Source organism: Glycine soja, chromosome 4 (assembly GCF_004193775.1).
Source record: "Glycine soja cultivar W05 chromosome 4, ASM419377v2, whole genome shotgun sequence".
Classification (NCBI taxonomy): Eukaryota; Viridiplantae; Streptophyta; class Magnoliopsida; order Fabales; family Fabaceae; genus Glycine; species Glycine soja.
Genome location: NC_041005.1, coordinates 46,905,710 through 46,929,431, shown reverse-complemented (window position 1 = coordinate 46,929,431; position 23,722 = coordinate 46,905,710). Strand labels below are relative to the sequence as shown.

At 32.0% G+C, this 23,722-nt stretch overlaps 2 protein-coding genes across 2 annotated transcripts; one reads left to right on the top strand and one right to left on the bottom strand.

The window, feature by feature from the left end:
- The first annotated feature begins 13,113 nt into the window (after positions 1-13,113).
- Positions 13,114-18,018, top strand: LOC114409983 (auxin response factor 2B-like). Its single transcript, XM_028373691.1, has 15 exons — positions 13,114-13,504; positions 13,602-13,714; positions 13,929-14,024; positions 14,132-14,188; positions 14,303-14,458; positions 14,557-14,641; positions 14,755-14,845; positions 14,924-15,088; positions 15,222-15,341; positions 15,434-15,509; positions 15,592-15,763; positions 15,858-16,786; positions 16,866-17,056; positions 17,166-17,386; positions 17,526-18,018. Exons 1-14 carry the CDS (start codon positions 13,414-13,416, stop codon positions 17,353-17,355), a joined length of 2,532 nt encoding a protein of 843 aa, XP_028229492.1. The 5' UTR covers positions 13,114-13,413; the 3' UTR covers positions 17,356-17,386; positions 17,526-18,018.
- Positions 18,019-18,569: 551 nt separating this feature from the next.
- Positions 18,570-22,692, bottom strand: LOC114409984 (transcription factor ICE1-like). The gene is made up of 4 exons (XM_028373692.1): positions 21,565-22,692; positions 21,052-21,276; positions 19,992-20,162; positions 18,570-19,021 (listed from the first exon to the last, which is right to left on the bottom strand). The coding sequence occupies exons 1-4, from the start codon at positions 22,474-22,476 to the stop codon at positions 18,938-18,940; spliced, it is 1,392 nt and encodes a 463-aa protein (XP_028229493.1). The 5' UTR covers positions 22,477-22,692; the 3' UTR covers positions 18,570-18,937.
- Between the last annotated feature and the right edge of the window lie 1,030 nt (positions 22,693-23,722).

Sequence of the window (23,722 nt, the reverse complement as noted above, 5' to 3'; positions counted from 1 at the left end):
TTTATTCTTGTTGGAACGAAACTACTCTTACACACTTAATAAGGAACAAGATAGATGAGAGAATAAGTAATTTATTTATTGATAACTCAACTGCATATATATTCACTCTCTATAACACAACACTAATCCACAAACGTGCTTTTATGCATCAGACATATAGACACATATATCTAACTAATTGAACGACATTTATTATACAAGTTCAGGCCTTAGATAGGATGACCCAAGTCTTAGATTGGATGACACTCCTTTTGCATCCATCAAATTAACTAATAACACTCCTTCTTGATTTGAATGACTTAGAGATAACTCCTAACATATCTCTTATATCGTTGAAATTTTCTCCCTTCAAGGCCTTAGTAAAAATGTCTGCAACTTGTAGTTTTGTCTTGCAGTACTCCAAGATCAGTTTCTCTTTATTCACTTGATCTCTCAGAAAGTGAAATTATATTTTTATGTGTTTTCTCCTTCCATGTGCAGCAAGATGTTTAGCTAAGTCTATTGTTGATTCGTTATCGACAAACATCATAACTTTCCTTGATTTCTTGCATCAATGTATTAAGTCATAAAGCTTGACAATCACTCATTGAAGTTGGGATATACTCAGCTTCACATGAGGATAGAGCCATTATAGATTCCTTCTTCGAACATCGAGAGATTGATGCTTTTCCACACATAAAAACATAACATGCAATACTTTTTTGATCAAATTTTTCACCACACTAATTTGAATCATAGTACCCAAGCAATTTAACTTCTAAGTTGTCACTACCTTTAGAAAACAGAATTCCATAGTCCAAAGTGCGTTTCACATAGCGCACTATTCTCTTGGTTGCTAATAAGTGAGGCACTTTTGGTGTCTCCATAAATCTACTTATTAATCCAACACTAAATCTTAATTCAGGTCTGGTGTTGCACAGATATCTGATTGATCCAATGATTTGTCTAAAGTAGGGAGGATTTATTAATCCAACACTAAATCTTAAAAGTAGTTTCTTTATTGATTACTCAAATGCACATACATTCACTCTTTATCTTCCTATATTTATACACAAGTATGCTTTTATACATCACACATACATACACACATATGTATATAACTAACTAACTAATTATATAAAAAAAACACTAATTGATTGGATGACAGGCAGGGAGTGACACTCATTATACAAGTTCAGGCTTTAGACTGAACAAAACTCCTCTTGCGTTCATTAAATTAACTAATAACAATCCATATATAATAAAATAAAATATTATTTTTGACAATAAAAATATCTCTTATTATACTTTATTCCTTTACAAAACACGTTATTCAATTGTTATTTAATAATGATAAAACGTATTACCTAAATTTAAATCTACTTGTGCAAATTATGAATTTTGACTTATTTCGTTATACTTCAGCGGTATAAATATTACTAAGTACGTATTTGGTAGCGTTCACATGGTTATACTTTGACAAAATGATTTCATTCCATGGTGGGTTTAAAAAATGAGTAGGGGACCAACACAATTTCCATTTGGGTTTGTGTAGATAAGATTTCCACGCGGGAAAACAAGAGAGGCAATAAATTACGTATAAAATTGGCAAGTAATTTGATCATATGCTGAATGCGATGTCGCATGGGTTTGTGACTGTCTTGCAAGGTGGGGTACGTAAACGGACGAACCGCAACGCAAACGCAAGCGATAGCGAAAGCCAGAGGAGTGTGAAGAGAAAAAAAAAAAAAAAAAAAAAGGTTGAGTTGAGTTGGTAACTATACTATTATTGTAGTATTATTTATTATTTATTTATGATATTTTAGTTTGACGAGTGAATTAATAATAAACAAATGTTAACAAGTATTTTTAAGAGATGAGTGCCGATTAGGGACTATGGGGGCTAGTGGAAGATCTAGGGTCTTGTGTCAACGGAGACAAAGTATTTACAAAAATAAATTTAATAATAATTATCATATATATAATGGGAAATGTTAATATACTTTTTTTTAATATGATTGTATTAATAATCAATTTTATAAATTTTGAACAGAAAAATTAATGAAATTCTTTATTGTAATGACTTTAACTTAAAGATATTATAATATTTTACTATTTAATTTAAATAATTATTTCTTTCCCTTCTATGATCACATTGAATTTTTCAAACATTCTTTTCTCTCCTCTTTCATAGACATTAAATTTTCAATCTCTGCCTCCTCTCTCATCTCTCACCACATATAAATGTGTTAACAAAATGTGTATTAGGAAAAACAATATATATTAGAATATGCATTTATTTAAAAATTCATAAGTATAACTGATTCGAATTTATTTAAAAAAGTAGTAATAATTGTACTATTTAAATGAATTTGATAACTTAACTATTTTTTAAAAATAATTTACAGTAAAAAAATAAATTTCGTTTTTTTAATATTTTTCAACCAAATTGGTTATCACCTCCGCTAGCCATATTGTATTTTTTTTTTAAAAAAAACGTTTTGCAGAGTTCATTTACATTAAAAGCAACTGTTTTTAATTACTTTAAAAAAAAATAGATAATCAGTTTTTATATCTTTACGTCATTATTTCTTTATATTTAATTGTATAGAAATCAACTTTTAAAAAATAGGTTCCCTTTAACATGTTCTGAAAAATTTTCAATTTTACGACATGATTTCTTTATATTTAATTTTACTTTTAAAAAATAGGTATTATATAGAAATCAACTTTTTTCTTACTTCTCTTTAATATGTACCGGAAATTTTTCTAAAAAATTTATAAATTACAATATATATTTATTTTCATAATTCATTTATTATATTATGGTGAGAGATGAGAGAGTGTTTAAAAAATTTAATATTGATTAGAGGAAAGAGATAAAGAATTACTTAAATTGAACACTAAAATATTATAACATCTTTGAGTTAAAGACATTATACTAAAGAATCTTATTGATCTTTCTGTTTAAAATTTATGGTATTAGATACTAACACTTTCATACTAAAAAACTGTGAATACATTAACATTTCCAAAATATATATAAAAAGATAAAAACACAAATAAAGATACAAGAAGATTAAGAAAATAGGATAATAAGTATAAACACATAAAAATAAGAGGTGTAAAATATAAAATTTTTAAATAAATATTGATGATTTTGTTAAAATAAAGGGATTTATTTGTTTAACTTCACATGAAAATGAATAAAAAGTTTAAACACATAAAATTAAAGGGTACAATTTTAAGACAAATACTTTGATTTTATTAAAATGAGAGGATGTATTTGTCTATTCTCGTATAGATATAGGCTTGCCGTTGAGGGGATATGTATTATTTGATAAAAAATATATATGTTATGCCCGTAAAAAATAGGTATTACTCCTCCAAAATATATATATTTTTAGATAAATGTAGAAAGTTATAACTAAAAGATAAAATAAATAATAAATTAATATTAATTTTATTATTTTATCTTTCTAATTTTTATTTTTTTCCTTCTATAATACTAAACACATATAAAGTCTGTCAGAAATACACACTTAACTCGACTATAGTTTATAAAAGCTTATATAAGTAATTTGAATTTTTTCATCATAAATTTATATATTTCATAAAAATTTATAATATTTTTCTTTTATAAATATACAATATACTGTTTTCTTGCCGCTGATAAAAAAATAATATTTTCTTGTTTCCATTAAACAAATTTTATGGATTCGATCCTAACCAAAAGAAGAAGAATTTTTTTTTATCTAAATGCTTAAAATTATGTTATCATCTCTAATAATTTTTATGATAATATTTATTTTTTTTCCGCAAAACTCATAATAATATTAGTATTTGTGCGGGGACAAAGATTCCTTCCCTCTGTTGTTGCTTTGGACCATACACATTGACACACACCTGCTATTAGACAAGAGAGATGGGCCCCACTCACTTTCGCCCTACACGTGTCTTGCTCCCTTCTATTTCTCATCCTCTCTCTTATCGCAATCATCACGAGTCGGTAATGTATTCATGGTTTATTATTCATATATGTTAATTTGATTTGAAAATATGTTATGATTTCCAAAGGATTTTTTTAAGAAATTAGTTTAATATCCGTGCATTCGTAAGCATAAGCTAAGCTGAAAAATAAAAATTACAATATAATTATAATATTATTATTTATTAAATTTAAAAACAAGTAAATAAAATAAAAATTAATATAAACTAAAAAATGAGTTGAATGTGATAAGAAAGATCAAGAGAGGAAATGTTTTCTTTGATACTTCACCTTACTTTGTCATTGTATCAGTCGTTGTGGTATTAAAATTTTTAAAAAGTGAAATGGATTTTAACTGAAATTGATATTTATATTGTTTCTAATTTATATTTATTTAAAACATGAAAAGATTATTAATGATTGGTTATATATTATTATTTATTTCATTAAAATTAAATTTTATAATTTAATTGTCAGTAATATTAAATAATTTTTTTATAAATTGTTTACAAAAAAAACATTATGTTGTGTATAATTTTATACAATCAAACTAGTGAATAGAAAATTTATTTTTTAATGTTTTTTTACTTTATCTTTATTTTCGGCTAACATTTATTGATTTTTAGTGTGAAAGTCAATAAGAATTAAGGCTAACGATATTCCGTGTTCTACACTTGATAAAATTAATCAATAACCAGTATTTAGTAATTTATCAAATACTGAAATTAAAAAAAATGAAAATTGAAATAATGTTTTATTCATTCTACAAAAATAGCTCTGTACTTATTTATATATCATTGTTAATGTTAGAAGGTCAGCTTATTGGATGTTTATAAAGCTCAAAGTAAATCTAAGCGTTTAGTTGGCTTCAATCATGTGTAACCTGACGACATGTATAGGTTAGTTATGCCTATTTAAATGAATGTCTTGTCTCCAACAATATTTGTAATTATTGTTTGAGGCTATGAAGATATATTACTCTTATTTGCGATGAGGATCTAAGGAGCTGCTATATTGAACCCACACATAAGGTCTATGAGCTAAGCTTTCAAAAAAAAAAAAAAACAAGGTCTATGAAGTCTTTAATTTAAGATATGATCCTTGTCTCTTTAACTGGTAGTTAGACATGACAAATAACTTGAGATATGTAGATATTTATTTCAACTTAATTTGATTTTAAGGAAGAATATTCAATCTGATTGGTTATAAATATGAATATAGATATTATTTGAATTTTTAAACACAAATAGAGATGAAAATGAATATCTAAGGGTGAGTTTGGTTTGTGTTTGTATTTTTATTTTCTGTTTTTATTTTCTGAAAATTGTTTTTATTTTCAAAAGATTAGAATTCTAAAAACATGTTTGATTTTATCATCCCCGTTTAAAAAAATTCTTATTATGGTGGCTGATCACGAAGAAGACAATCCTCCAACAACGCTCAAAGTAGAAGAGAAGACACCGGGAAGAAGGGAGAAGAATAACACAATTAAACAAACTAATTCTTAAAACCCTCAAATAGAAATCATAAAATGAAGAATCATCATCCCCATTAAAGAAATCAGTAGAACATAGAAGACCCTAAAACTCTCATTAATAGACTCATGAAGCAAAAAAAGGGAAAAAAAGGAGACATGAAACAAATCTCACCAAGAGATTATCAATCGGGAATGGTGCGGCAAAGCAATGGTGGTGGTGTGGCGGAGCAGGATAGGCGAAGAAAGGTGTGAGGCAGACTGGTTTGAGAGAGGAAAAATGTGATTGAGACAAAGAGAAACCTATGGGGCTGAGTTGAGTTTGCTATATGTGGAGAGAAGAAAAAAAGAAAGAGAGAGAAGCGTAAGGAAAAAAATTGGAAGGGGTGCGAAAAAAAGAAGAAACTGAAAACACAAAATTTTATTATTTTCATTTTTTGGTTCGTTTGGAAAAATATTTTTCCTGAAAATGTTTTCAAAAATCTAACTAAATATATTTTCATCACCATTTTTTATTTTTAGTAAAAATGAAAATAAGAAATAACCAAATTAAGCACCCCTTAGATATTCTCATATCCGTATTTATCACTGTGAAATAAAATTATAAGTTAATAATTAGTTTGGAAGTGAAATAATTTAAATTATAGTAATAATTAAATAACAAACTTAAAATAATACATTTAATTAAAAATATAAGTTAATTCTTAATTTTTATTTTTTATTTCTTTGTTATTTATGTTTTATCATATCATTTGAATTAAAATATAATCAATAATTGATTATATCAATAAACTAAAACTATAAAACAATATGTGATGGGTTGGATGTACCAAACCCAATAAACACAATAAGATGAGAATGAATATTAAAATTTTAAACCTAAATTTGCATTAGTTTTTTTTTTAAAGACAGGAAGAGTCAAATCCGTTTATCTTGAGATTTATTATAACCTAAAAAGTCATATAAAAATAACTCAAATATAACATGAATTAACTCAATAAAAAGACCAATATTTATATAGGATGAAAGAGTAACATAGAAATTACATATTTTACTAATAATCATTTTAAAAGTCCACGTCAAAAAATAAAATATAAAATATAAAGAGTTAAGCAAAGGATATCCCAAATAATAAGACACTTTATCTTTTTAATACCCATCAAACTAAAACAGAAGTAAAGAAGATGCAGGCACAACACCATTTTTGCAACCCCCAAGTCCTTTGCCTTCTTTATCACACTCTTCACTTCGTGCCTTCCACCGAACGTCGCCGCTATCGCCTCCCACCGCCCCGGCTTGCTCACTGAATTCTTAATCACCAAACTATATTCACAAAACTATTTTTTTATTTTTCAAAACTGATGCGAAAGTATTTTAAAATTGGATAAAAAAACCACTTCAACTCCAGAATGTCATACAGGTTTTATTTTGAAAATTCTACATGGAAACCGAAAACTGGCAACTGACAATCACTCCATAGAAATCCTAATCAAATGTTTCACAACTCTAGAACGCAGTCAGCTGGAAAGAACAATCTAATTATGAATACTTTAAATGTTATTGTATAACATTTTAGAGCTTCAGTTTTGTGAATGTTGATTTTATTTTTTGTGTATGGTTAGATAAAGTTACTTTAAATGGAAACTAACAATAAAAAATATTATATTTTCGTACAAAGTATTCGTATTAATCCTGCTAATATCTTATAAAATAAATGTTGAATAAAAATAAATACCTTTGTTTAAGATATATATATTTTTTTCTTTTTTGATAAGAATATGTCGTAGTTTCATGATGTAGACAGATAGAACAAGTGCCCCAAATCCCAACAACGTGTAATTTACGTAGATTACACTCCGTGTCGTAGACAAGTATTATCATAGATTTCGCTATTAAGCACTTAATTTGCTGATCAAAGAGCTAATTAATAGCACTCTTTTTTAGAGCTACTTCCCTTGCTTTTTTATTTGTTATTTCTCCAACAAAAAAACACATGCTGTCAAACTGGGTTACGTCTTCCATAAGTTGATTAATTGCGCCTTATCTTCTTTTTTCTCTCCCCCTTTGATGCACCGTTGATTTTTTTAACTATTAATTTCGATCATTTTCTTTGTTCTTTTTATAATAATTTGACTTATTTCAAATTCTGCCTTGCATACGAACTACTACTATTTTTATATGAATAAATTGGTCTATAACAATGCAAAATAACTGCGAAAAAGAACTAAGTGTTCAACTTCACACGGGTTAATTTTATTGGTCTTTTGCTTTGTTCAGAGGAGAGAAGATCTTATTGAGAAATACTAAAGTCTTACATCGACGGTCTTAATTCTTGGAGTGTAACTTATATATTTATTGAACAACTTCAATTAATACCAATTGATTTTTAAGATAAAATCTAACATGGTATCAAAATAGACTCTGACTTGGAACTTCACCCTCACTTTCGCTGCGACGAACATCAAATCAGTAGGGTTCATAAAACAATACCAAATATATCCCAGAAGATCACGAGATAAATCACTAAATTAATACCAATCCTTGTTTGAACATGCATGCCTTAATTTTTGTATGACTAAAAAGTCTATAAATAGCGTGTCTACAGTACAATATTATAAAATTTGCAAATACTAAAATGTTACAAAACGTGCACGTTATATCCCTTTACAAACAACGCGTTTTTATATTTTATTTTATATAAAATTGGAGTGTGAAAATATAATTGACGGAAAAAAAATGCTTTTTTAACTTTTCTAATTAGTTTAAAAAATTAATACTCGCCACATATATAATATATGGATTTAATTACATTTTTGTCTAACTAACATTAATTTGTTAGGAATATTGAAATTTACATACTAATAATATAAAATTCCTTATATTAATAAATGAATTCGATCATTAATATATAAAAAATAATTGTTATATACATCAGTACATCATCATATTATTAGTAAGGGTGTCCGACATGATTTGGTTTAATTTTTAAACAAAAATTATCCAAATCAAACATAATAGGTAGTTTGGTTTTGATCAATTAAATGATTTTAATAAACGATCAAATCTAAACCAAATTAAATTTAATTGTAGTTTAGTTTGGATCAATTTAATGACTTTTTTGAATTTTATTTATTTTTATGACTTTTAAATTATTTTTTAAGTTGATTTCTAAACAACATAATTTGACAATGTATATAATCAAATAACTAATTGAGCATGACCAACTCTTGAAAATGACAATTGCATAATTATTCTAATAGAACAAAAGAAAACTGTTACAAACATCTTATAAATATGTTACAAAACTATAGACATTTCGTTAATTCATCAATAGTATTACGAAAACTATTCGGTTGTTGCCACATGTCAGCTGATTAGTATTTTGGAACTTTGTTTTTCATTTTATTTATATATATATTTATTTGTCTCTTTAGTTTTCTTAGAAAGCCATGCATACGCGGGTTCACTCCTATTGATTTAACATAATTGAAAATAGTAGCATATATGGAAAAGATGTACGTGATTTTATATGAGGTAGAAAAGAAAAATAAATATAATTAAAAGGTATGGTTTTATTTGATTTTTTTCAGTTTTCATAATAGGAATTGAAAAGAGTATCAAACCCAATAAAATTGTTTTTATTTTCAATTTAACCAGTTTTAATTTTTTTAGATTAGTTTGGCAATTTAAAATGATATGGTAAGGTCATGAATATCCTCAGTCATTAGTGTAATAAATTTATTATTAATGTAATCTCACAATAGTTATACTTCCAATTTATTTTTTATTATAAAAAAATTATATTGATAGGGACTAACCAAACCAAAAATTATTAAAAAATAATTTTTATTGATTACGATTAACATACAATTTTGGTTTTTCAATTTTTAATTTAATCTCTTAATTTTTAATTATTTCATTCAAGTGCTTCCATCACTTTTCCTTTATGTAAATCTCTCTATTTCTTTTTGTTTAACATCGAAAACTAGAGGTCAATTTGGATTTAGAAGTTAAAAATTTAATTGCTTTTGAATTTTTTTTGTAAGATGCGAGGTTAAGGTTTTAAAGAGATATTTTTTATTTATGAAATATGACATTTTAATTGGTGAATTTTGAATAAAAGTGTTTAAAATGATTTAATGAATTCAACTTATGAAAATTTTAAGGAAAAATGAAAATTCAATTTTTTAGCCAAGAGAAATTTAATAAAAATAATTACTTTAATAATTAAAATTAATAAAATTACAAAATATTTATAATAGATAGATAGAGAAATTCTTGCTACGAATTGGGTAGGTAATCGTTTTGCAACAGCACTTTTGCGTGGTCCAACTCAATTTATTAACCTTATTATAATATAGCAATATCAAATTTGGCAACCGTGGACAAGGAGAAAATAATAATATAATATTATTCACCCCAATGTATATAATTAAAATTGAAACAATCATAATAATAGAAAAAAATAGCTGTTTTTATATGACAGGCAAGGTAAAAGTTACTGTGTAAATTAAGTGTCCATTGTTTAAATTAAGTAAAAGCAATTTTAAACTGGTTAACATAATTAAAATATTTGTTTAAATTATTCTCAGTTATAAATTTTATATTATAACATCTGTAATGACTCATGATAAAAAAAATAATAGTTTTATATATCTGTTGGCAAGACCAAGACGCCAGAATTTGTAAGTCATTATAATTAAATTTGACTTCTCTAAAGTAAAAATTTTGAAGATAAAGTGTCATATCTTAATCATTAATGAAAAATTAGTGATTAATTAATAATTTGTTATACAAGCTAGGGTATATTTCATTTTTTTAGCTAAATAAAAAAAGTATTAACACAGCTTAATTTTATTGATGTTTTTATTGCCATCATGTAAGAAAAATCCAACAAAGTGAAACATGATTGCAGCCTTGCAGGTAATCCAGATATTATTGAAGTTTTTATTGCCATCACATGCAGCATTATGGCCTGGCCTCTCTGTGCATACATATTTGTCATACAGCGTGAGTACGTAGATATTCATGATGCTCAAAGGGTCTATACTATAGAGAGCTTCTTGTCTAATTCCAGTTTTTATATATTATCGTGCATTACTTTAGTAATATGTAAGTTATTATTTTTAATGTTATAATAATAATTAATATATGTTTAATCATACATTGTTCAATACTATAGTACTTAAATATATACCAAAGGGTTATTCGATGCGTGTAGCGAACGTGACAGCCATAAAGTGTTGTTTTTTGTTTGTTAGTTTTTCGTAAGGAGGAGAACAAATGTACTGAAACCCATTCCCTTTTGTAGTCAATGGACCAATAATCGAGTGGGATGTGCCATGCTTAATACCAAGGATATAATTTGTTTATCATGTTTATATTTCTGCAAGAACTGTTTCATTTGAGACTAAATTGGAGTTTTTTTTTTAGTCTTATAAGAAGAAAGATGGTGAATAAAAAAAAAGGTTCTCAAAGCATATTTTGAATGGAGATCATATTCTCCCCCCCCCCCCCCCCCCCCCATCCAGAAATATAAAAATAACAAAATTGGTGTAAGACCTCCTTTTGCCTGGTTAAAAAAATATAAATTGATTTTTAATATTTTCCATATTGAATAATGCATTAACATGTTTTTAAATTTTTTAATTACCTTTATTTTTAAAAAAAATTATAGTTAATTAATTTTTTTATAATAATGAGATCTATGGAAAGACTTTAGGGATTCAGATAATTGGTACAAGGAAAAAATTACCTCGAGAATATAGATAGAAATAGGAAATAGGAAATAGGAAATAGGAAATAGGAGCAGGAGGAAATAAGGGGGGAGGTGGCCCATGCGGGTTCTATCATTCTATGTCTATAATAAATAACTGAATAGTAGTAACCAGAAACCATATAACTAAAAATTAATATTTGTAGTTTGTCCTTGATTTATTGTTAATTAATTTCTTAATTTTTTAACCTTCTCTGTTTAGTATTTATTATTGGCAAAATATTTTATTACTATTCAATTGCAATAATAAATTTTATTTAACTTTTAACTATTTTTGACACATCAAATAGTTTATAAAACAGAGACAATCATAACACTGGGTAATTTTTTGTTTATAAATAAATTATACAATTTAAAGTATACCGCAAGTTTTTTTTAATGAGAATTAAACCAAAAGTTTAATCTCGCTAGAACTAAAAATTAAATATACTCTATTTATATATTGTAAAAAAAATATTTTAAAGGAATTTTTTCTTATCTATTCCTGGTATTTATTTTTGTAGACTTTGATATTGGACATTGAACGGATGCATGCATATTCTCTTGCCGGGTATATATATTTATGAATATATTTCTACAAGCTTGTTTTTTCTTTTATTAACATGGAAAAAAGCATCAATGTATAGAAAGAAAATAATAAGGTGTAGTTGAAGTGTTTGCTTAGGAGTGTACACAAATGATGCACGCATTCCTCCTAAAATTTTGATGGGGCTTGACCAAGCAAGGAAGATCTGACAGGGCATTTAAATAAGCTGGAATTTGTGAGTTCCATTCCATTCCATACTTGCACTTGTTTAAATGTTTCCGATATATGTACACATATAATTCATTAGGATAAATAGGGTCAAATACTTTATTTTTATCCTAAAATCACGGCAATATTACTAATGCAACTACTTAGGATCTACATTTAAAATCTTAGGATAATAGTTATGTCGATTGCAAAAAAATCACTCTCAATTAAATATATCTGAAGATATATAACCTAATACTTGAATGTTATATAAATAACACTTTCATACTTGAATGTTTATGAGTTAGGTTTCCTATATCTTAAACATGATCTAATTACATGAATTTTAAATTTTAAGTATGAGGTTACATTTTATATTTGATGAAAATTTTTATTATTCATAGTAATCATATATATTTTATGTAAGATTATTTATGACGAAGGATACATGTCAATATAGTATATATAATTATCTAGTGTGTTTCATTGTTATAAAGTTGTTTTGATTTATATGTCTCAGAGTTTAATTGTCATATATCCATGATATAAATATTTTATAATATCATATAATTATAAATTAATTTTAATATGATTTTTAAAATAATTATTATTGTAAAAGTTAATAAAGATGATGAGATGTGAATGAATAAAAGTATAAACTGTTTTACGTTATTAATTAATATAGAGCTTCTTTTATCATGTCTCAATTTTTAATCCTAGATATCTAAGTGCATTAAGTGAAGAAGACTGCCTTCACTAAAAAAATATATGTGATTTGTATTTTGAATTTAATTAATTAGATGAAAAAGTGTAAAAGAGTGTGTGAAATGCAGAGTGTGAGTGTGGGGGGTTCAGACGCAATTGCAATGGCATGTATCCATGAAGCCCTGCCCGTTAATAGCACGACAATGCCATTTCCCAATAAAAAGAACAACTTTCTTACCGTCACGACACACGCCGTTACATGCCTATCCAATCCCTCCTCGACACCGCGTTAACGCCGTCTGTACCCTTCTGTGTCCCCAGCCGCCTTTATTTATGGATCCCCTACCGGCTCCACCCGGTCCCCCTGCCCCACTTTTACCGCCAAATGCCGGTTCCCTCAAAACCGATTGGTTAAGGGATTGACCGCGGTTGAAAATCATTGCACGCTGTTTTGACCACTCTGGTTAAGTCCTCACCCTCCCCTCCATTCCCCTCACATCCCAAAAACCACACACAACACACCACAACCTTCTTCTTCTTCTTCTTCAACTTCTGGTTCAAAACCTCAACAGATTGTTGAATTGCGCGTTGAAATACGACTCAATATTCTTTCGCGAGCTCTGTTCTCACTTCAAAGGTTAGGTTCTTCGAGAGTTTCTTTGTTTCCACTCCGTCGCTTGCTGAGAAGGCGTGAGCGAGAGTTGTAGAATTACGCAACGAGTGTCGCGGATGAGAGATCTGTGGTGAGGTCTCTGGAAATGACATCATTGGAGGTGACGATGAAGGGAAATTGCTTGAACCACAACGACGGCGGAGCCACGGAGCCTCATTCCCCGTCCACGGCCAAAGGTAGCGCTAACTAATTCACAGGTTCGTTCGTTTTAGGAAGTGTTTGGGAATTCTAAAACTTATAATCGTTTTTTTTTCTTTTTTTATTTTTTGGTAGACGCAGAAGCTGCACTTTTCAGGGAGCTATGGCATGCTTGTGCAGGTCCTCTAGTCACGGTTCCGCGAGAAAGAGAGCGCGTGTTTTATTTCCCTCAGGGACATATTGAGCAGGTAAATTAATTACTAACTAATTAGCTAATTAGTTAATTGTTTTCATTCCTTTAAATTGGAGAATATGGTTTCCTTTTTGGAGTCAGAGCTCAGATTTGTGACGGCAGTGAATTTCGTTGATGGATTGGAGTGAGATGGGTTTGGTTTTTGGTTTTCTGTTTTTTTTTTTTTTTGGGTTTTATGTTTTACATGTTTTGTTTTTGGTGTGGAATAGGTGGAGGCGTCGACGAACCAGGTGGCGGACCAGCACATGCCGGTTTACGATCTCCCACCCAAGATCCTTTGTCGGGTCATCAACGTGCAGCTGAAGGTAGTGTTGGTTCGATCTGTGTCACTTTTTTTCGTTATTAAAAAAAAAAAATTCTCATGCTTTCTAACAAAGCAATCCTCAAAAAGAGAAATGGTTCTTTCTTTCAGGCCGAGCCCGACACGGATGAGGTGTTTGCTCAGGTGACTTTGCTTCCGGAGCCAAATGTGAGTTTCCTCTCATTGGTGTGTGTTTCAGAGAGAGAGAGAGAGTAATTGGGTGAAAAAGTGATGATGCTTATGATTTTTTTGGTTTTTTTAATGTGTGGGGGGATGATATAGCAAGATGAGAATGCCGTGGAGAAGGAGCCACCACCGCCTCCTCCGCCGCGGTTTCATGTTCATTCTTTCTGTAAAACTCTGACGGCGTCCGATACCAGTACCCATGGTGGGTTTTCTGTGCTGAGACGGCATGCTGATGAATGTCTTCCTCCTCTGGTTTGGATTCTTTTTTTTTTTTTTCTCTTCCTCGTACTTTGTTTCTGTGTGTCGATTATGGCTGGCTGACGTTGGATGAATTGCGTGTTTTTTGACAGGATATGTCGAAGCAGCCACCCACACAGGAATTGGTGGCTAAGGATCTTCATGCAAATGAATGGCGATTTAAACATATCTTCCGAGGTAATTGCTTACTCATCGTTTTTTTACCCTTCTAGTTTGTTGTCTACCTTTGTTTTCATATTCTATTGTGTTTTCTATCGATTGTGACTGATGATGAGTCGATTCAATTTCAGGTCAACCCCGTAGACACTTGCTTCAGAGTGGTTGGAGTGTTTTTGTCAGCTCCAAAAGGCTTGTCGCTGGGGATGCATTTATATTTCTTAGGTTTGTTCTACCGTGAATTAGGGTTTTTGATTGCACTGGTTTGTTACTTTGGAATGGGGCTAATTTAGGGATTTGCAGAGGTGAGAATGGGGAACTTCGTGTTGGTGTCCGACGAGCAATGAGACAGCAGGGTAATGTTCCATCCTCAGTTATCTCCAGCCACAGCATGCATCTCGGTGTCCTTGCAACTGCTTGGCATGCCATCTCGACCGGGACCATCTTCACTGTTTATTACAAGCCTAGGTTTGTAAATTATTCGTAAAACTATATTGAATCTGATATCATGGGCGAGTGAATGTTGATGGTTTCTTTGTAATTGTTTGTTCCCCCACAGCAGGATTAACAGCACTTTCTTACCATCATTATTATTTTGCAGGACCAGTCCTGCTGAATTTATTGTTCCGTATGATCAATATATGGAGTCTCTCAAAAATAATTATAGCATCGGGATGCGGTTCAAAATGAGGTTTGAAGGTGAAGAGGCTCCAGAGCAGAGGTATGGGCAAATGATCCTGCAGTGCTTTATTATTATTAAATGTTCGATTCTAGTGGGAAAATATCCCTTGATATGGCTTGTTAAAATTATAGGTTTACTGGTACCATTGTTGGAATAGAAGATTCTGATCCCAAAAGGTGGAGAGATTCCAAATGGAGATGCCTCAAGGTTGTATCTCTAGTCCTTTTGCTACTTGTTTTGTCTTGTTAAATACAATGCTTGCTATAATGTCGTTACTTTTGTCATTCAGGTGAGATGGGATGAAACATCCAACACCCCTCGGCCAGAGAGAGTTTCCCCTTGGAAAATAGAGCCTGCTCTTGCTCCCCCGGCTCTAAATCCTCTTTCAATGCCCAGGCCTAAAAGGCCTCGGTCTAATGCAGTTCCTTCATCCCCAGATTCTTCTGTTCTTACTCGAGAAGGTATGATTATTTGGCTGTTGATATTTACAAGAAACCTGCCTTAATTTGTGAAAAAAAATGTGGTTGAGGCCTATATGTTTTTGTTGATTAACAGCATCATCTAAAGTGAGCATAGACCCTTCACCGGCAAATGGCTTTCCAAGGGTCTTGCAAGGTCAAGAATTCTCGACCTTGAGAGGCAATTTTGCTGAAAGTAATGAGTCTGATACTGCTGAGAAGTCTGTTGTTTGGCCACCTGCTGCAGTAGATGATGAAAAGATGGATGTTTCTACTTCAAGGAGGTATGGTTCAGAGAGCTGGATGTCAATGGGGAGGAATGAGCCTACATATTCGGATCTTCTTTCAGGCTTTGGGGCCAGTGGGGATCCTTCTCATTTATCCTTGAAGGATCAAATGAGCCCTGCTTATTCTGCTAGAAAGCAATCATTGGATCATGAAGGCAAACTTCACATGCCTCATCCATGGCCTGTAATGCCCTCTAGTCTGTCACTGAGCATCTTGGACTCTAATACAAAAGGTCCTGCACATGGTGGTGATACAACTTACAAAGCTCGAGGGAATTTGAGGTACAGTGCATTTGGTGAATACCCTGCACTCCATGGTCATAAAGTTGAGCATTCACATGGAAACTTGATGCCACCCCCACCTGCACTCCTAACTCAATATCAGAGTCCTTGTTCAAGAGAGCTTATGTCAAAACAAGTGTCAGCAAAAACTTGTGAGGCTGTGAAACCAAAAGATGGTGACTGTAAGCTATTTGGCTTCTCACTTATCAGTGGCCCTACTTTACCAGAGCCTTCTTTATCACAAAGAAATGTGAGTGAGGCTGCTGATCAGATGCATCTTACAGCACACCAACAAAGAACATCTGAAAATGATGAAAAGTTAGACCACTCGAAGGGATCAAGACCTGTAGATGATATAGTTGTTGATGACCAGGACAGACCATTACGGACTTCTCAGCTGCATACTAAAGATGTTCAAGCTAAACCTCTCAGTGGTTCTGCTAGGAGTTGCACTAAAGTAAGATCCTTCACTATTTGATTGAAAAATGAGAGCTAGAAGTTTACTGGGAAAATTAACCACATGGTATTTGTTTTAGGTTCACAAGAAGGGCATTGCACTTGGTAGATCAGTGGACCTTACAAAGTACAGTGGCTATGATGAATTAGTTGCTGAATTGGATCAGCTGTTTGAATTTGGGGGTGAATTATTGTCAACTAAAAAAGATTGGCTTATCGTCTTTACTGATAATGAGGGTGATATGATGCTTGTAGGCGATGATCCATGGCAGTAAGGATCTGTATTTTAATTATACATCCTTGGTTAACTTTCTATTTAAATATCTTACTTTTCCTTGAGAATGGGACATAATTTATATAATTCTATATTTTCAATTCAGGGAATTCTGTGCCATGGTTCGCAAAATTTATATCTACCCTAAAGAGGAGATCCAGAAAATGAGCCCAGGTACCTTGAGCTCGAAAAATGAAGAGAATCATTCGGTGACGGCTAGTGAAGGTGCAGATACAAAAGATGTTAAATGTCAGCCGCATCAAAAGTTCAATTCAGAAAATGGTCTTGACGCCTAATGATTAGTAGATTGATTTCCGTAGCTCTCAGGTAACTTTCTGCCTCCCATCATCCTAGTTAAAACTGTGGATTCAATGATTTTAGCTGTCTAGATCAAATACCATACATGAATTTTGAATCTAGTTTAGTAGAGGAATTTCATGGTGTAATGTTTTCTTGTGATCTGCAGATTCCGGGATGGAAAGTAGGGAACTGCCATGAAGCCATCCAGTTGGAAAACTTAACTTGAAGACGAAATCGAGGCTGACTGCTGCTTATCAGTGACTGCTTCGAATCAATATATAAGATGGCACGAAAGAGTATCCGTTCAATTTTGGAAATCCCGGAATTAGTAGTATAATGCTCAGCTATATACAATCCCTAGTATGTAATCAATTGTGTTTTTGAGTGAGGTGATATAGGGTGATATCAACCTTGCTTTTCTTTTCCAAACAATCCCACCTTGTAGCTGTACATAGTTGTTTCTCATCTACCCTCTGAACAACAAACCGTTAATGTAATGAAAATTGATAGTATACCAGGGAGGCCTTGTGGTTGGTATCCAGTTTATTTGATTTTAATTTTGATTCTTATTAGTCATAATTTGTGAGATGGAAATTATCGAGATTCCATTCTGCATGCTGTATAATTAAATTTTGTTTTAAGTGTACATTTGTTTTGTACCCTCGTTATTTTTGTTTTTGTTTTTGTTTTTTCTGGGTGAGGTATACCCTCAGTGTTAGCCACATGGGAAGCGAATAATGTATAAAAGCGACAGTGTATACAAAAGGGAAACAAGATGTGTTTGTGATTAATCCTTGGGATGAACAATAGTTATGGTTGTCAGTGCTTCATTGGATACTTTAATAGAGGTTACGAGATGAAGCCGTTTTCTAGGAAGCACCATTGTCAAGGTCAATTTACCCTTTTTCTTTTTTCGGTCAATAAGTCAATTAGTATCTACAAAAGGCACATGACTAATGGAACTCGTTTATAGGGTCGGTGCTTTAGCAACCATATTAGACCCAAGGATTTCATATCATCATTTAATAATTTTAAATTTTTAAAGGAAGCTAAGCAAGTGGATTGTCAGCCCAAACATCTAATTTTGTCAGTTTTTGCCGTAGATGCATGGTATTCTTTATCTTTCAGCTTTTCTCCACTACTTTTTGGTTCAAAAAGGAAGATATAGTAAGCGTGTGATGACCATGCTTAATAGAGGGGGAAAAACACGAAAAAAAGAAAGTTGCTTTAAAGTTTTGTCCTGGTTGAAAACTGTATAAAGAGGACAATAGGTTCGACAAACATAAATACAAACTTCACGTCAAAACGCGCCTTCAGAAATGTCTCTGAACTAATTGAAGTCGAAGTAGCATCAACTTTCGGTTCGACATGAGCATGTGAAAGGTACCAAATTGTAACTGCTGCTGCCGGGGGTAAAATTCATGTGAAAATTTATTCTACCTCAACTTTAACTGAAGTTACCAGAGCTAGTATCGTACACTTGAATTGTGGACATAACAAAGTAAAAACTGATTCTAATTAAACTTGCCAAATTGACTGTGAAATAGCAGCTACCAGTTTGTTTCTTGTCAAAACTAGTTACATCATGCCATTGTAGCCAGCTGAATCTAAGAGTACTGCTTTGATTTGCTCCGGATGCACATCCTGACCTTCTTTGCATTGCTGAAAGAGAAGGATTGTTAGCCTTTTATACTACAATCATCATTTTAATAAAAGTCATAATTTTTTAATAAATTAATCACCCTCCCATATTCCTAATTACTAAATTAAAAAAAAATCTTGCTAATAAGTATCTTACAACATTGATTAAAAAATTAAAAAAGAAAAATTATCGAAAATTACATGGAAACATTTTTAGGCTTCCCTGTGAAAAATTTCTCTTCTATTTTCTTATTTATTACCCTAAGGGCACCCGATTAGTATTTCCCAACAAAAAAAAATCAAATGCTTTATATGTTTTTAAGACAATAAATGTGTCTGATTTCATTTAGTACTTTATTATTAATAAAGTATTAAGAAGATTATTTGGATTATGTTTTAGGAGTTTATAAAAAAAAAAACTCTACCTATTCCTATTTGCTTTAACAATTAGAAGGCCAGCCTTTACACAAATGACCGTTTGGTCATGGGCTCGAATCCAAAAATAACCTCTTTGCATTTGCAAGGATAATATTGTGTACAATGACCCTTCCCTATACCTTAGTATAGTAGTTGCCTCCGGATATCGGGGTATGCTATTTTTTTATTTTTTATTTTTATAGTTTACTTCAACAATTAATGTAACCTTAAAGATAACTACAGAGCAAATAATGTTCTTAAGAAGCAGAAACTACAATACCATTCCAACACTTGAGCCATTAATGGATGTGGAAATCATTAGAATATCAGATGCATTTTAAAGTGGATCTTGACAGTTATCATGCCAGGTTCCCTTCAAATAAATTCAAGTTTAAGGAACTTCCACATGAAAAATATATCTCTTCTATGGTATAACAAGGTACCAGATTGTAGCCTGGATATCTATAACAAGGTCACAACTATTGAGGAAAATATCAAACGACCTTGCAAGCTGGATGCAAGATTAATTGATTTTCAAGTGATGTAGGTGTGGATAGTAGAATAAAAGTTTTACCTCGGCTCGAAAAATATCCATAGCAAATCCATTGAAGCAGCTGATAACAGCCTGCTGAATGTCTAATCCAAGGTTATCCATAGCCCTCATGGTTGAGAGCAACAGACCAGGTTTGCGGCCACAAAACATGTGTATGTTAACTGCCCTTCCTTCACGCAGCCGAACCTCAACCTATGTATAATTGCATGATTGCATTAATAAAAGCTTCTATCAAAACATACTAATAGCAAACAAAATCTTGACTGCTCCTATGAGCCTAGTGCTAAGCCAGGAATGATAAGTGCAGAGTTGTTAATAAGATACAAGGTTCATTCCAATTTCCAACCCCAAAACAAGTAAAACTTCACTTACATTATTAGAGAATACATAAAAAATTGCTTGATGTCATTCATATATCCCACCACTATTATGAACTGTTTGGATAAACAACTTAATTAAGATCTTATATAATAAGTAAATATTTTTTTGTTACATAAATAAATACTTATTATTTAAGGATTTATTTATAAGTTTTTTCTATATCGAAGGAGAAATAAGATTAAACTAGTTTTATATATCTATAGTAGCTTATTGAAATAAGCTGAAAATAGTTTATGAACATATTGCAAGTTATTTTAATAAGTGTTTTTATAAACATTTAGGTCTTATTTGGATAAGTTTTTTCACAAGCACTTGTTGTGGTAGTAGAAAATAAGAAGGATAAATGAAATAAACTTCTCCCATATAAGTTAAAATTAACATATGCATAAATTAAAACTTAACTTTTGAAGAAGTTAATACGAGAGATTCTCTGCAAATTAGTTTATGCAGCATAAGTTAATTTTAACTTTTATGTAATAATTCTTTTTTTTTTTTCTCAGGTGTTTGTTGAGAAATTTATCCAAAACAATGCTTACATAAGCACTTACTATGCCATACAATAAGTGCAAATAAGCTCTTTCAAACAGGATTTATTTCTAGTAATTAACAGGAACAGAAAGCAAGGAAGCAAGGTCGATTTGAGTATACATATTCCGGGCAAAAGGGGAAGTTCCAGCATTGGAGAACAAAAAAACATTACCCTAGCAGGTTGGCCATTGGGGCTTGGCAATGAGCTGGGGCACAGTTCTTCCTTGATTCGGCACGGCAGCGTAGGAGGAGTAGGCGTCAAAGGATGGAAACTTGAGACTGGAGTGAGCGAAGAACCCACCGGCGTCGACTCCAATTCGTTATGCAGATCATTGATCCTTTGCAGAAGCTCCTTCAGATACTCAATTGCATCCCCAAGAATTGAAGCCCTGTCCATCTATCAAACCAAACCAAACCAAACAATGTCATAGAACCCAGAGACAGATCCAGATTCCACCCCAAACCAAACCAACACCAATTAACTAGTAGTGTGCAACTATTTATTAATCTGGCTTTCAAGGTGAAATCGGAATTGATTATGAGAAAGTTGAATCTAATCCAAACACACACCATAAAGTATTGACCTTTCAAATGAATTTAACTCCAAGAACTTGAAAAGTAACTGCAGATTCAAAATTTGGCAAGAGGGTGAGAGGAAAAGAAAAGAAAAGAAAAGAAATCTTACTTTGCTAATCTTGGGAACAACGGACCTCAGCATGTAGAGTCTGTCATTGAGCTTCTTCCGGCGGCGTCGTTCGGCCATCAAATTCTTAGCAGGCATTCCCTTCTTCTTCCCTTTCTGATCCAAACCGGTGACGGTGCTGTTGGCATTGGAACTAACCCCCCCACCACCATTCTTCTCCTTAGCGTCATTATAATTACTCTCAGTTAAGTCATCAGAATCGTAGTTCAAGCCAGACCCGTCGAAACTCACATCCTCAACCACCACCTCATCCTTCTCCTTCCTCTTCTTATTGTCACTCATGTTCATGTTCTTCCTGAGCGCGGCTCTCTTCTGGAAAAGGGTGGGTTGGGCCCCGGAGGGGGGCAGCGACTCGAGAGGTCTCAGAATGTTGGAACGGTTGAGAAAGAGAGGATTGGAGGAACCCTCTTGGAGGCTCTGGAAGCCGGCGAAAGCGGTGGTGGTGCTGGTCTGAGGGGGTGTGAAGTGTGTTGTTTCGGAGGCGAGAAGGGGTAAGGAAGAAGAAGCTTGAGGGTCAAGAAAGCCCATATCGAAGGGGTTGAGTTTGGGGTTGGGAGGGAGGAAGAACTGGAGGTGAGAGGGGGAGCAGGAGGAGGAGGAGTCCACGGCGGAGGGGTGGAGTAAGAGGTTGTCGGGGTCGAAGGCAATATCTTGGTGGTGGTGGTGGTTGGTGATGTTGTTGTACCATTCGTCGTCAACATCGAGCATGGGCTTGAAGGCGCAGAGAGAACCTAAGTCGTTAGAGGTTTCGACGAAACCTGTGGTTGTGGTTGTGCCGGTGGCAATGATGATGTTGTTGTTAGGCTTGGAGTTTCTGGCCCAGGAAGCGGAGGCAGTGTTTTCGGCTTCTCGTTCGTCCATCCAGACAAGGCTGTTGTTTATTCTCGACATCATGCTTTTTCTCACAGAAGTTAAGCTTGTTTGGGTGCTAGCAAGAGAATACTGAGTAGGTTGGTGAGGTGAGAAAGGGAGAGACAGAGTGAAGGACGTTGCAGAAGGAAAAGGGCATTGCTTTTTTTTTTTTTTTTTGAAGAGAACGTTACACTACCTACAACAACCAACCACCGCTTCCCCCGTATAAGTATAACGCTGCGAAGGAAAATGACGAGGAGAGGATCATATATACACTTACCCTTAATTTGTCACCTTTTTTCTGTTTCTGCTCCTTCTACACGTGCAAGTTAATTAGAACCAAGTTTCACCCTCTCACTGTTTGCTGCTACTATTTCTTCTGTTTGCTAATTACCATGATTTAATTGCCTTCCCACCAAGTCATTACTTATCATTTTTCTCTACATTTTCTGTCAATTTTGTGTATTAACTTTTATCTACATATTTTTCTTCTTTTTTTAATCCTTTTTTTACCTTTTTTTTTTCTTTTTCATTACATTACTTATCATTATTTTACTTTTATTTTTACAATTTCTTTTCTTATCTCAATACACTATAAAATGAGGAGTACATGCATTTGCATTTTTCCTTTGTGATTATATGGATTATATATATTTTTTTCATATAAATGACTTTGCTTTTTTTTTTTTTACCCTAGCGCATAATGCTTGTTTTGTACACACTTTACAATGTAGGCCAACTTGTAGTGTAGAATTTTTCAGTTACTAATAATAGGTGTGTTTGATTTACCGTTCAAGGATGCAAAATGTGAAAGATACGATGATGTGCGTTTAATTTACTGTTTAGGGATGTTAAACATGAATGGTAATATGAGATGTGAGGAGATTCACGTTGAATGTGCTTTGAAAAGTGAGAAATGATCAAACTGATGCATAAAAGTTGTTTCACTTCTTATGAAAGGTGTGATATACGTGAAGAACAAAAGTAAAGAAATGTGAGAGAAAAAAAATGAAACTATGATATATAATGAGATTAAAAAAGATACAAAGAGAGAAGATGTAAAAAGGATGCAAGATAAATGTTGTGTTAAAAAATTAAAATTCTTTATTTACCCCTTTGATAAAAGATCAAACTTTTGGTGGCCCATTGGTTTGAATTGGAGTCGCTTGACTTCGAAAAATATTGTTAGTAAGGTGGTAGCATGTTTGGATAAGTTTTGGGATTTAACATAAAGTGACCTTAAAATTTTAGTAGGAGAGAAAAAGACACAAACACTTTGTCATTTTCT